Here is a 13,759-nt window from a genome sequence, read left to right on the forward strand (position 1 = left end):
CTTGATGGTGTCTTTGATAAACATTCACATCCGTAGCATTAATTTCTTGTTTTTTTTTTCTTTTCCAGTGGATAGAACAACTTGCTGTCTAACCCAAAATTCAAAAGTAAGTGTTCTGTCTGAATAGAATTGTAGAATGATGTGAAGTCTCCGACAAATTTAAATTCATTGTACATTTTTTTTTGTTTTTGGATAGAGTTAAATTATAGTGAGATGAGATTCCTCTAAGCATGACAGCATATGTACAAGTTGTGAACATACTATTGAACTGAATCGAATAATGCAAACTAGTGGGGCTTCTCAAGTATTTTCCTTTATTACTTGTAGTTAATTCTTCAATTATTTTTATTCAATTATTTTTTATGATTTGATAGATTTTCCATTTTTAGAGCAAAAAAAAATGTGAACTCAATTCTCTACGGCTTGAATTGTCAATTTAATAGTCCCATAAATCTTAGAATTACTGAAAATTTATGTAACCGTTAACTTTAGTGATCGTGATATTAGTTGAGGTGCGTATAAGCTGGCCTGAATATCCACATTAATAATAATAAAAAATATGATATGGATGAGATTTTTAATTGAATGAAATAAAATATTGTTTCACAAAACTTGATTACCCGATCAAGTTTTTAATATCATGGTTAATCTAAAAAAAGTTAATATTATTTTATTATAAATATTGATTTAATGAGGAAGTCTCCGGGTCAGACAAATGTAATCAAAATGTGTTTCGTATTTGGGTCTAAACGGGCCTCATTAAAATAGCACCATCATCATCTACATACTCAATGGACCAATTTAATCACTGTTCAAAGCCCATTTTCCCCGAGGCTATTCTTTTTTCCAATGGGCCAATCACCACAAACAAGAAAACAGGGAAAGGGCAAAAAGAAACACGTGTTATCATTCCAATTACGTATCACGAACTTTCTGTGTTACCCTTGACACCAGCCTAAACTCTTAAAACACGGGAGCTGAGGTTTTTAGAAGGAAGAGTAAAGGCACGTTTAGGGTTTTGGGTTTAGATAGAGAGCTGTTTCGAACCAGAGAACAAAACGATGAGCTTTTGGGGTATGTATTTCAATCAATTTCCAGTTACTGAAACTAATGGTTGTCATCCTTTCATGCTTTACTCCATTTTCTTGACGTGTTTGGCTGCGTAGAAATCATGGGGCAATTGTCTTATCCGTAATCGGATTTTTCCCTCCTTCTTTGTTTGTCTTTTTGTTGTAAAATTTGGAATGTTGATACTGAGATGAGGTTTTAATTGGTTTGGTCGTTGAATGTTGTTTTTGATGTTTTATGTGTTGATATGCTATTTAGGCATTGAAGTGAAACCAGGCAAGCCTTACCCTTATCACTCTGATGATGTGCAAGGAAATCTTCGGGTAACACAGGTATGTATGACTAGGCCAATCCATTCTATTATTATTTCCGAGCTTTGAAAATTTAAATGGCAAGGAGATCGTGAAATTGCATACATTTTTATATTTTGAGGTTTACATTAGTGTTGGCCTTCCACAATTGGTTTGTTGTGGAATGGCTGTTGTTATATTGCTGGATCATCTCTTAATTACATTTCTGTTCTTGAGTTGTTGATTTGCGTCGTGATACAATTCAGGCAACTTTGGGCCTTGGCTCGTCAGAAGAAAGGTGCATACTCCAGTGTTCAGTTGGACACAAGAGTCCAATTTTCTTATGTTCATTGCTACCAGGGAAAGCTGAAAGTTGCTCTTTGAATCTTGAATTTTCTGATGAGTTAGTAGCGTTCTCAGTGATTGGACCACGAAGCATTCATCTTTGTGGTTATTTTGATTCTGAAAAAGGAGATCACCTCCGAGATGAATATGAATAGTATCCTTTTCACTAGTTTTTCTGGGCATGTATTTTAGTTGTTATTGTTGTTTTCCCCCACCCACCTCAAGTAATTATAGTTATTTTGAAGTCAATGCAAAATTGTTCGGCTGAATTAAGTTTTTTCATTACTCTGTTCTTCTTAATTCTACAAATTTTAAGTGATTCGGGTGAGACTATTGCTGACACGGAATCAGACGAGTCCAGCGAATATGATTATGATGATGAATATGATGATGACTTCATTGATGATGACAATGATCTTCAAATTTACCCCCCCTCGCCTGTTCCCAATGGTGGAGGTAATTTGATAATTTGATTAAATATGTTTCATCTTTATATTCACAAGGATCGTTTCCCCTTATTCTGTTTCTTTGAGGTCTATATAGCTTCTAAACGAGTTTTAAAAGCTGTGACTATATACTTGTATGATGAAATACTTGATCTAGTTCCAACATGGCCATTAAGTCTGGAGCTGGTGCCACAGAATGCATCCATATATTTGGAGTTCTGTTCCAAATAAATCTCTGCTGGTATTAGTACGTGGAGACTGTTGGCTGTTTAATATTTCTGCAAGATATAAATAGTTCAAAATATCAGTAAAAAAGATTAGGAGGAAAGCTTCAGAATGTTTTGAAACTCGAAGATTTTTTAAGACATGGTAATTCTAGTTAATGAATTTTATATGTTTATATACGCCAAAGAAAATTTACCTCAAACTTGTCCACATAATGTCATAACATTTCTGCTCTGTCACAATATATCATATTTACTTCACTAAGAGTTCATAATCTATTGTTCTCGTCTAGCTTCCAATGTTTGGTGGCTGTTTAAATTTATGTCAAATGTGCTTGCTGGGACGCTTGGTATTTGAGTTTTATGATTACTGGCAGCAACTAACCAAAGATGTTTTCTTCCCTTAAATTTGCTCCTTATTTTAGTTGTAATTGAGGAGATAACTGAAGATGACAAACCTAAAAAAGAAAATGGCAAGTCTAAACGAATAAAGAAGAAGAAGAATAATCAATCAAGTGACCAGGAAGACCAAAACAATTCCCAACGACAAATTGTTCTTAAGAGGGATGCAGGTATTTCAGTTCTGGAAAGTGAAGATGAAGATGGTTTTCCAATTTCTTCCTCGGCAAAAAGAAAAGTTACTGTTCAGGAGCCCCAAGCAGAAATAAATGGACAAAAAGATAAGGAAACAACCCAAGAAACAAAGAAGAAGATAGATAGAGAGGATAATGATGACACTACTGGAAAAAAGAGAAAGGTTAAAAGCATTGATGAAGACTGTCAACCAGAAAGGTGAGACCATCCATAACTGGGTGTTTTTTTCAAAAAAAAAATATTCATTTTTTCTTAGGGGACAGCTTGGTTGTGTTATTAGGCTGCACTTTCCAAGAGCAGGGAGTTTGCTTTACATTTGACTTGTCAATTCTATCTTCTGAAGTGGCTCTTGACTTTTGATGGCAGCAAAACAAAGAAGAAGAAGAAGAAGAAGCAGAGAGAACAAGGTGCAGAGGAAAAGATTGATGAAATGGATGACAAGGAAGAGAACAACAATGCCTCTAGAGATGAAATCAAGCCTGAGGAAGTGAAAAGGCAGGATTCTACCGATGGAAACAAACGCAATCAGAGGTGAGAACCATAGTCTATTATTTTGCAATATGGAATGTTGTTACTGTTGCCTGTCAAAGATGCAAATATGTCCATTCTTATGATGTGTGTCCATGTGTCATTGAATGTGGAAATGTGCCTGGTCCCAGTCTAATTTAATAAGCATGTGAACTCTCTGTTTTTAAACTCGGAGTTTCTCTCCAAATAATCTCACCACACACATTGAAAGGTTCACAATAACGGGAAATGGCTTAGGATTTTTTCATCTCTCTCCCTGTCTCTCTCTAGCATGAATGGATGCATGGATGCTGGTATTGGTGAATGGAGGCTTTTATGGTAGCCTGATTGCTAGTATTATTTTTTAGCTTTTACTTAAATATGTTGCTACTGAACCCATTTGCAGGGGCCTTGACACTGATGCAGGTAGTATGCCTGGTGAAGAATCATCTGATAAAAAAAAGAAGAAAAAGAAGAAGAAGAAGAAGGCCCAGGATAGTGGAACAACAACTAAGGAACAAGCTGTTTCAGCTGTGGGAGGTGAAGCCAAATCGTTGTTGGATTCCGATGATAAGCAATCTACAACCAAGTCTTCACAAGCTAGAACCTTCTCAAATGGATTGGTTATTGAAGAATTATCAATGGGAAAACCAGATGGTAAACGTGCTTCTCCCGGGAGTCAGGTAGCTCTTTGCCTCGTATTTGACTATTGATCAACCAGCCTGCAAAGGCAAAGTCAAATTTTTTTCCAAGCACTTGCTTAATTTATTTTTTCTATGCTCATTACACTCCAAATAGAGGAAATCGGTTAACTGTGGTAAAATTAAGCACTGTTTTTGTAATTGGTGCTTGAATTAGTTTTGATTTATTACAATAGATTCGGTAAAATTCTTTTTATCAATGTAGTTTTTTTTCTTGTATCTTTGATTAATTTGTTGTTTTCTCTTATGAACCAATAAAATATTTATGTTTTGATACATAATAAATTTTCCATCATTTTTTACCGATAGACGGGTTGATTTGATAATCAATATTCCCTTTTTCATCAATTTTGTAAGAGTTAAATCTTTCTGAATCATTAGAATATCTAGACTCAGTTCTGAAATGTTCAAATTTGTCACCTTATATGGCATGTTACTGAGTTGCCTCTGTCAGTTACTGGCTTGCTGTATTGTTGATGATTTCATACAAGCAAGATGCAAGTTCACCCATATTTACAGTAAACCTAATTGGTGTGTTTTTTTCCCAGAAGTTATTGGTTAACAGGACGCAAAAGGTTGTCCAATCGACTGAAACTATCTGTTTTTTGAGTTTCAGGTCAGTGTGCACTACATCGGTAAGCTGAAGAAGAATGACAAGATATTTGACTCTAATGTCGGAAGAGCTCCCTTTAAATTCCGCCTAGGTACCACAATTTGGACTGTAGTCAATGGATCACAAATGCTTGATTTTGTGATGATTAAATTACTTTCATGTGATCATGCAGGTGTCGGACAAGTCATAAAGGGATGGGATGTTGGAGTTAATGGTAGGCATATTAATGATTAAGAATTAACTTGTATGTTTAATTTATTATCCGTATATTTACATGTTTATATGTGTTAACCCTCAGGCATGCGGGTTGGTGACAAAAGGAGACTCACAATTCCACCATCGATGGGGTAAGCTATAGCTACCACATCAGTGATTGTTTCACTCTGGCTAAGTTCATTAGATTTGATCTGCATGGTTACTTTTGGACAATACCTAATCCAATGCCTTATCTGTTGCTTCCCGCATGGCATGACATAAGTTCACTATCGAATTCTTTGCCTTTGGGGTCCATCTGTTAAACCCTTGAAGCAGGGTTTTTGAAATTTGTTGAAATCTTCTTTATTAAGCCTTCCTTCCCTGCCAAAGTATACTTACTGTGTAATATTTTATGCAGTTACGGAGAACAGGGTGCTGGTGGGAAAATACCGCCACACTCATGGCTTGTCTTTGATGTTGAGTTGGTGAACGTTCGGTGATCATCCTTTTATGCGCTCTTTTTCGGCTTTTGAAGTCATTGGTTTTTGATCGCTCAGTGTTATAATTGCAGGCTTGTGTTACAAAACTGCAAGTTCACCCCCAACACATAATCTTTAGTGTCAAGAAGGGTGCTGTGAGCAAAAATTTTGGTAAAAACTAGCTGATTCTGTTTCTGCAGTGAATTATCTTTTGAACCTGTAATTTCACTGTAGTAACAAGAATTGTTTAATACCTTGAGAAAGAACCCCACCGTTTTTCTTCTCTTAATCATGTAGATTCATATGCTGTTAGTAATGTTTCTTAATCAGTATCCTTGCACACTTGTTTCCCAACCCTTTTGATATATACACGTAAAGCCATGTATAATTAAGAACAATTTTAAAGGGCACTTCAGGGCGACAGACCAACGGTGTTATGAGTGGGGTATCATTTTATTTACCACATGAGGAGTTTCAAATGATAAAAGTTTAGGGTTTCAATTACAATTTCTTATGTTCAAATGCTAGAATAAAATTCAAATTAACTGCTATCACCGTACACCTTTATTATTTATTATAGTCAAGGATGTTATTGTTATTAAACTTGACGTGAAAATTAGCCTGGTTAAGAAGCTAGGTTTCGGGTTATATGTATTGATCTAGCTAGAAAAATTTTAAAAAAATATTTGAAGTTTTAATATTTTATATAAAAAAATTAAAAAATAATTTATATGAATAAAAATTATATATATTTTAAATAATGAAATTTAAAAGATTATTTTAAAAAAATTTTTATTTCACATTAAAAAAATACTATATTATCCTTTTAAATTCAAGTATTTAAACCAAAAATTTTTTTTATTTCACATTAAAAAAAATAAATTTTTTCTTATAAACATAGAATATATATATTAAAATACTTCAAATCTTATATTAAAAAAATAAAATATTTTTTTAATATTTATAAAATTAATAACTAACTAAAAAAAAATATATAAAAACGACTAGATTTTACCATGTTTTCACCGAGTGCCAAATCGATTCAACCAGCATACAGGTCATTGTACCATTAGAAAGTCAATTTTTTTGTATTATTATTATTACATCTCATCTAATAAAAATTAAAAATTTCTTCATTTTTAAAATTTTTATTGTGTAACCTTGATGCACTAAATCTTCATTTCTTTTTACTTACAATTTTTATTTATTTATTTTCAGACCATGCACCAAAAACAATCAGTACCACCCTTCAGAAAATTCTTGTTTATAAAAGCTCTGCATATTCATAGGAGCTGACAAGGGCAACTTTGAAACCATCCAGTCGTTTACATAGAGAAAGTTCTACAGATCATGGTTGTTAAGATAGTCTTAAAAACTGATTTTTACGAGGTAAAGTGCAAGGCATGTCATGGAAAATATGTTGTTAGAACTTGAACATACTCAAAACTTCTGTGATAACTCACAGTTCAAGCATATTATTAATAACAATCAAAACAAAAACCAGCACTGGGAAACGTCCAGAACTCACGCCCTCAGGTAATGCAAGTAACTAGCCGCGATGGCAAAAACATCCTTCACTACCAAGCAAAAACTAATATGCTGCAAAGTACAAGCACGAAGCTCAAGAGCTTATTTAGAGGTACTGAATTTTGCTCAGTAAGACTGGTAACGCTTTAGTAAGGTTCAACTGGTGCCCTGAATTTTGCTCCTGCATATACTGCTGCAGATCCCAGCTCTTCCTCTATCCTGAGAAGCTGCAGTTAGAAAAATACCAGGGGGGGTCAATCACCATTAGTTCAGATCGCAGAGTTGAGAGAAGTCAAGAGATGATAAAAACACTTCTTGATGGTCAAGAGTTGAAAGACATGTCCATCTACCTGGTTGTATTTTGCAAGACGTTCTGATCTGCAAGGAGCTCCAGTCTTGATCTGTCCCTGTTGTGAAGAAGGAAGAAAAGAGGGTAAACATCAGCTCAAGCCTCCAGCAACAGTCTAGCAATACATCAACATATGCAACTCACGCGCTCCAAAAATTTTAATTGGAGGCAAAATAACAAGAGCACATAATTTGGCAAGGTAAAAAACAAAAACAGCAAGAACTTGGGAAATGCCCTAGTACTTACAGTAGACAATCCAACTGAAAGGTCTGCAATGAAAGTATCCTCAGTTTCACCACTGCAATGAACAAGGTGAACCATTTTAGAAATGTTCATCGGTGGAAAAGTAATTAATCAAAGCCACAAAAAAACAAGGATGTACCTTCTGTGGCTTGCCATGACACCCCAGCCAGCATGTTTAGACATTTTCACAGCTTCAATACTTTCAGTTACAGAACCAATTTGATTCACCTGATAAATTGTGTAAGAAGGTAAAACTGTTCAGAGTTGGTAGCTCCAATATAATAGGATGCCTCGTCTAAAATAATATTTTTTGTTGATAATACCTTCAATAGAAGGGCATTGCAGGACTTCTCCTTAATTGCTTTCTCCACACGCTGCAACAAAATCAAACATTTAATTATAAGCCCAATCAATATGAAAATGTGCTTATCTCATCACACATTATACAAAGCTGAGCATTAATGCCCCGAGGTTAATATTTTAAACTAGCTCCCAGAATCACCTTGGGGTTTGTGACAAGTAGATCATCACCAACAATTTGCACCTGTTCACCAACTTCACCAGTCATCTTAGCATAGTGTTCCCAATCATCTTGATCAAATGGATCCTCGATGGACACAATTGGATAATCAGCCACAAATGACTTGTATACATTCTTTAGACTGTCTCCAGATATCTTCTGTGATCCATCATTGTTCTGAGACAGATAGATAATAGGCTTAGAGTCACAAGTTTAAATCCAACCTTCTAAATAGAATGCAATCATTCTAAGCAGGCACAAAGAAGCATTTGGTTGTCAAACATGTGATTACCTCTTCCTTGAAATTCAAATCATAGGTCTTGTCCTTGTCATTATAAAACTCTGACGCAGCAACATCCATCCCAATCACAACCTAGCATGAGACACAGGAAATTAATTAGATTACAAGAGAATGATAAAGCACGTTAACATCAGAAAGGACACCAACCTTTCCAGTATATCCAGCTTTGGCTATCGCTGTCTTGAGCAGTTCAAGACCCTCTTTGTTTTCCTACACATAAGACACGGTTCAAGTTTACCACTACTCGCCCAGTTTAATTCAAACCCAATTGATAACCAGCAAGACCTAGCAGTTCCAATGCAACAATTAGAACATGAACAGGTAGGTAGTAGCATTAACAAACCTGAATATTAGGAGCAAAGCCACCTTCATCACCAACATTGGTGGCATCTTGTCCATACTTCTTCTTAATCACAGACTGTATGTACATGCAAGAAGTTACAATATAAGCCAGTGGTAATTTGAATTGAACATAAAAGAGAATAAAGTTTAAGAACCATAAAATTACCTTCAGGTGATGATACACTTCTACACCCATTTTCATGGCTTCCTTGAAAGATGATGCCCCAACAGGGAGAATCATGAATTCCTGTTGAAAGACAATGTTAAAGGCAAGCACCTTAAAAAAGGGGAAAAGCCATTTAACCACGTGAGTTCGTCATCAAAATTACCTGCATTGCCAGTTTATTTCCAGCATGGGAACCTCCATTGATGACATTGAATGCAGGTACTGGCAAAACCAAGGTCTTGTTTCCAGCAAGATTTGCAATGTGCTGCAAGATAAATGATATCACAATAATGAACCCCCCAAGGATTACAATGAAACAATAGAACAGCAGACTACACTAGCACAGCATATATACCTGGTAAAGAGGGATCTTCTTAACCATTGCACCTGCTTTGCAAACAGCAAGTGACACTGCCAATATAGCATTTGCTCCGAGCTGGAATAATTAAAAAAAAAGGGGTCTCAATTAGAATATAAGTTACCAGTCATTAACAGATTAAACAAATGATTCTCTACGAGCAAAATAGAATGTTGATGAGATGAGAAATTAAACAAACCTTCTGCTTGCACCAACCCCATTCATTAACAGTTCCATCCAGCTCTTGTACCATGAAATTATCGATTTGAACCTGCTCTGTTGGGTCCTGTAAGAAAACCCACATCAATCATCAATCACTGTTTGTGATTGAAGGCATGTATAATGAAAATAAAAAATTGAATTTCCATATATTACCTTGCCAATCAAGGCTGGTCCAATGATAGAATTGACATTCCCTACAGCCTGAACATCATCACGACACAAAAAGAAAATTAAGAAACAATCTCCATAGCCAGTACGGCCAATATACACGAGAACATAAGAACATGATCTGCAGATACCTTAAGTACACCTTTCCCAAGATAATCTGATCCTCCATCTCTCAACTCTAAAGCTTCATAGACACCTTTTTACACACAATTACACAAAATCAGATCAGGATCAAGTAAACAGTAATACATACATACCACATAAATCTTGAACAGGAACTTGTGAAATACACAAAAAGTAATAATCTTTACCAGTGGAAGCACCACTTGGAACGGCAGCTCTAGCATAGCTTCCATCAGAGAGCAAAATATCAGCCTGTTTATTATTTTAAAACCCACCATTTCATCAGCTAAAAAAACATACAAAAGAAACCACCAACAGAACGAAAGCACGGACTTCAAAAATCACATCCCAGTCATGCTTTCCACTAAAGCTTCCTCTTTTAATCCCAAAAAAGCATCAAAACCAAACTTTCTCTCTGACCCAGTTTTTCTTAACATCCAAACCAAACATCAAACTTTAAAAAACAAGGATCAGAACAACAGCAACTGCCAGCACAAAAAGAAATCCCAAAACATCTCAATAACGCATTTGCAAAAGCTTCCTCTTTTATTACCAAGAAAATATCAAAACTGAAGATTTTATCTGCCCCACTTTTTCTTAACATCCAAAAATAACATCAAACATGAAAAAACGAGGTACAAAACAAAAAAACACATCGAAAATGAGAGGAAAAAATGACGGGTTATCATTGGATGACTAAAATTGAATCAAGAAAGACTTACTTCAACGGTGGGATTTCCACGACTGTCAAAAATTTGACGAGCTTTAACAGCCTTGATCGTTACCATTGTTGATCTGATGTTCCAACACTTCGATGATCCTGAGGTTTCTCTTTTCTGTTCTTTTTCCTGAGACAGTCACAGAGATGCTGAAACTAGGGCGTAAGTAGGTTTTATTTATTGAGTCCTAACGTGGGGAAATAACCACGGGAGGTAAGATCAAAGCCGTTGAACATTTGAGGCAAGATCTGATGTGGATGGTTTGATTGGTTTCTCGATCATCACGTGAGACGTGGCTCTTTATGGTTGAGTGGGCCCAATCGGCGGCAGGGGTCTTGCATCCAATGGGGAATATGCGGGGAATTTTTTGTTTGAAAATTCGTAGGGTAAAAAGTTGAAGATATTACTGTGGGCGGTCCAGTAATGCATGATGATATCCATGCGATCATGGGCGCGGCGCCCGCCCCTTGTTTTTTATCTGCCCACTTGGAAGGGAAGGCATTCCAGCCGACAAAAGTCCTGCAAAAGAAAGGGTGTTTATAGTCTTAATTTTTTTTAGTAAAACGACGTAGTTTTTAAATAAATTTGGTGGGATAATATATCTCAGTAAGCGTGTTTGGAATTACGTTGCTTAATAATTTTTAAAGGTGATTTGACTTGGAAATAAATAATTTTTAAAATTTTTTATTATTAATATATTAAAATTATAAAAAAATATTAAAAAAAATATCAATTTAATATTTTTTAAAATAAATATATTTTTAAAACACAACTAAATACAATTAATATAATTAAAAACATGTAACCTACTGCCGACAATTAACATCCCCCAATAGCCATCCCATGAAAAACAAAAGCTTTAAATCAATAATTTAGGGGTTAAAAGTGCTTAAACTCGGCATTTCATTGCTAAATAAAAGCTTTATACCATAGAATTTATCATAAAAAATATTTTGGATTGAAAGATTATAATTAGAAAAAGGCATGAAAATATCAAGTAGGGATGGACCAAAAGATTTAATTTTTTTTAAAAAAATTAAAATAAACTGAACTAAATAAAAACTTTAATCTCAGTTTGGTTTTAAATTTGTTAAAATCAAATAAATTTAATTTAAATTAAAAAGTATCTTGTTGGGTTATTTTTTTTATTGAACTTTGATTTAATGAGTTTTTAGTTTATAATTAAAGTTATATAGAAAATTTAATAAACCTTTTAGTTTTAATTAATTTCGAGTCGGTTATTATAAATATTATAGATAGTTTAATTAATTTAATCACCCTAATATCAACTACTTTCTAAAACAACACAACACCTCGTGACAAAAAATTTCAAGACCACATGTAAGGCTCATCGAGGGCCCATTAAATCGTACATGGTTTGGGCTAAGGCCCAGGGGTGCCCAGTCAAATTAGGGTTTAGGGTTTTACTCAGGCTTCTTCTTGCTACCCTATTAGGTTGCAGTTTCTACAATATAATCTTCTTCTCAACGAATCTCAACTTCCCTCACTCTCTAACAAGGTAAATTGTTTCTTTTCTCCTTTTCTCTAAACCTAACCTGCTTAGTTTCTTTCACGCTACCTTTTTTTTTCTTATATCGAAACAGCTTGCTTTTGTATAGTTAATGGCTCCGTTTTCTGCATCTTCGATTTTTCGCTTTAAGTAGTGTTTTAGCTTGTTTTTGTTGGAAGTAATAAACTTTATGCTAAAATAGCATCTGGGTTTGAAGAATTTTGAATTGGGTCATTAGAGTTTGTTGATTTTAGGCTCTGTCTGTATTTGTTTGATGGTCTTGTTATCAATTTAGTGCGAATTTTATTGCATAAATTAAGGGTTTTTCTTGGTGGTTAAGTATTTAAATTGGATTATCTAATCTTGATTTGTTGAGCCAATCTGAGTTTTGTGTTTTTTGGTGGTTTGCTTTATCCGGGGTTGTATACCAGCGCCAATTTACTTTGTAGAAGTATCTGAATCCAATTTGATTGAGGAGAACTTGTCACTATGTTATTCTTTGGTACCTTTTTTAGCTTAATTTTGAGTTTATGTATTGATATCCATGAGTAATATCTGCTATTTTCATGCTTGAGTGGATATTGGTGTGCTTATTAATTGTAATTCGGTTTTGGATTGTGATAGGTTTGTATAATGGTGGTAAACAAGGAAGAATTGACCCTGTCTGATGAGGAGCTGATAACAGATGATGAAATGGATAATCTTGATGAAAAATTGTCTGGATCTGAGTCAGAATCGGAGGATGAAGATGTGAAGTTGCCTGAACCATCTAAAAATGCTATATTCAATAGAGATGGTCTTGCTGACAAGCTTCAAGACATTAGTTGGCCAGAGAATGTTGGATGGATCCACAAACTTGTGATCGACTTCAATCAAGAGCAAGAGGTGGACGTGAATGATGACCTGACCAGAGAGCTTGCTTTTTACACACAAGCCTTAGAGGGAACAAGGCAGGCATATGCTAAGCTAGAGTCGATGGGGATTCCTTTTCTCAGGCCTCCTGATTATTATGCTGAGATGGCAAAGTCGGATACTCATATGGAGAAAGTGAAGGGCCGGCTTTTGGCAGAGAAGAGAAGCATTGAGGAGGCTGAGGAGAGAAGGAAAGCTAGAGACTCTAAGAAACTAGCTAAAGAGGTTCAGGCCCAGAAGCAGAAAGAGAGAAATGCACAGAAAAAGGCAGCGATAGAGACTGTTAAGAACTGGAGGAAACAGAGGAAACAAAGTGGGTTTGCTGGAGGCGACAAGGATGGTGAGTTGGATATGCCCTTTGAAGATGGAAAAGTGTTTGAAAGGTCGAACAAGAAGAGGCCAGGGGTGTCTCCAGGAGATCGGTCTGGAGGGAAGGGGAGACAACCTTGGAAGAAGGGGAAAAACGGACCAGAAAAGAAAAAATTCAAGAGGGAATCAAGGGATTCCAAATTTGGATTTGGAGGGAGGAAAGGTTTAAAGAAGCAGAACACTGCTGACACCACTGATGATTTTAGAGGCTCCAAGAAAGGCAGTGCTGCCGGAAATAAGAAAAGGAAGAGGTGATAAACTGTTGTTTGATTTTGCTTTGCTAAAGACTACAGCTACAAACTCTTTGCAATTGTTTCTGGAAGGGCTTGTAATAGGGTTTTGAGCTTATCCCTTTTTTCCCTCTAATTCGTGTAATCTTTAAGCTTGTTTGATTGAAGTACTAATTTCCTTTACACTGTCTATGGCGATTCTGTCCAGATCCCGGTATGGAATCATGATTTTCTATTA

At 35.4% G+C, this 13,759-nt stretch overlaps 3 protein-coding genes across 3 annotated transcripts; 2 read left to right on the forward strand and 1 right to left on the reverse strand.

The window, feature by feature from the left end:
• Positions 1–926: 926 nt before the first annotated feature.
• Positions 927–5,791, forward strand: LOC7476763 (peptidyl-prolyl cis-trans isomerase FKBP53). The gene is made up of 11 exons (XM_024585972.2): positions 927–1,074; positions 1,327–1,400; positions 1,625–1,857; positions 2,020–2,159; positions 2,799–3,165; positions 3,334–3,498; positions 3,881–4,157; positions 4,792–4,879; positions 4,961–5,002; positions 5,087–5,135; positions 5,402–5,791. The coding sequence occupies exons 1-11, from the start codon at positions 1,062–1,064 to the stop codon at positions 5,481–5,483; spliced, it is 1,530 nt and encodes a 509-aa protein (XP_024441740.2). The 5' UTR covers positions 927–1,061; the 3' UTR covers positions 5,484–5,791.
• A 1,108-nt stretch (positions 5,792–6,899) lies between these two features.
• LOC7481831 (enolase) lies at positions 6,900–10,755 on the reverse strand. Its single transcript, XM_002322384.4, has 17 exons — positions 10,504–10,755; positions 9,970–10,033; positions 9,790–9,854; positions 9,644–9,691; positions 9,468–9,554; positions 9,266–9,346; positions 9,074–9,175; positions 8,911–8,991; positions 8,746–8,820; positions 8,550–8,612; positions 8,394–8,474; positions 8,084–8,278; positions 7,905–7,955; positions 7,721–7,809; positions 7,585–7,636; positions 7,340–7,396; positions 6,900–7,216 (listed from the first exon to the last, which is right to left on the reverse strand). The coding sequence occupies exons 1-17, from the start codon at positions 10,567–10,569 to the stop codon at positions 7,136–7,138; spliced, it is 1,338 nt and encodes a 445-aa protein (XP_002322420.1). The 5' UTR covers positions 10,570–10,755; the 3' UTR covers positions 6,900–7,135.
• A 1,130-nt stretch (positions 10,756–11,885) lies between these two features.
• LOC7476764 (probable rRNA-processing protein EBP2 homolog) lies at positions 11,886–13,759 on the forward strand. The gene is made up of 2 exons (XM_002321811.4): positions 11,886–12,019; positions 12,635–13,759. Exon 2 carries the CDS (start codon positions 12,644–12,646, stop codon positions 13,544–13,546), a length of 903 nt encoding a protein of 300 aa, XP_002321847.2. The 5' UTR covers positions 11,886–12,019; positions 12,635–12,643; the 3' UTR covers positions 13,547–13,759.

Source organism: Populus trichocarpa, chromosome 15 (genome assembly GCF_000002775.5).
Source record: "Populus trichocarpa isolate Nisqually-1 chromosome 15, P.trichocarpa_v4.1, whole genome shotgun sequence".
NCBI lineage: Eukaryota > Viridiplantae > Streptophyta > Magnoliopsida > Malpighiales > Salicaceae > Populus > Populus trichocarpa.

Bases quoted from the DNA above. Each gene is read 5' to 3' on its own strand.
- LOC7476763 (XM_024585972.2), top strand. The intron at 4,880-4,960 runs GTACCACAATTT...GTGATCATGCAG, and splicing joins TCCCTTTAAATTCCGCCTAG to GTGTCGGACAAGTCATAAAG. The intron at 5,003-5,086 runs GTAGGCATATTA...GTTAACCCTCAG, and splicing joins ATGGGATGTTGGAGTTAATG to GCATGCGGGTTGGTGACAAA.
- LOC7481831 (XM_002322384.4), bottom strand. From the start codon at position 10,569: ATGGTAACGATCAAGGCTGTTAAAGCTCGTCAAATTTTTGACAGTCGT. The intron at 9,176-9,265 runs GTATATATGCTG...TTTATCTTGCAG, and splicing joins AGAAGATCCCTCTTTACCAG to CACATTGCAAATCTTGCTGG. The intron at 8,613-8,745 runs GTTTGTTAATGC...TCTTATGTGTAG, and splicing joins GCTTTGCTCCTAATATTCAG to GAAAACAAAGAGGGTCTTGA.
- LOC7476764 (XM_002321811.4), top strand. From the start codon at position 12,644: ATGGTGGTAAACAAGGAAGAATTGACCCTGTCTGATGAGGAGCTGATA.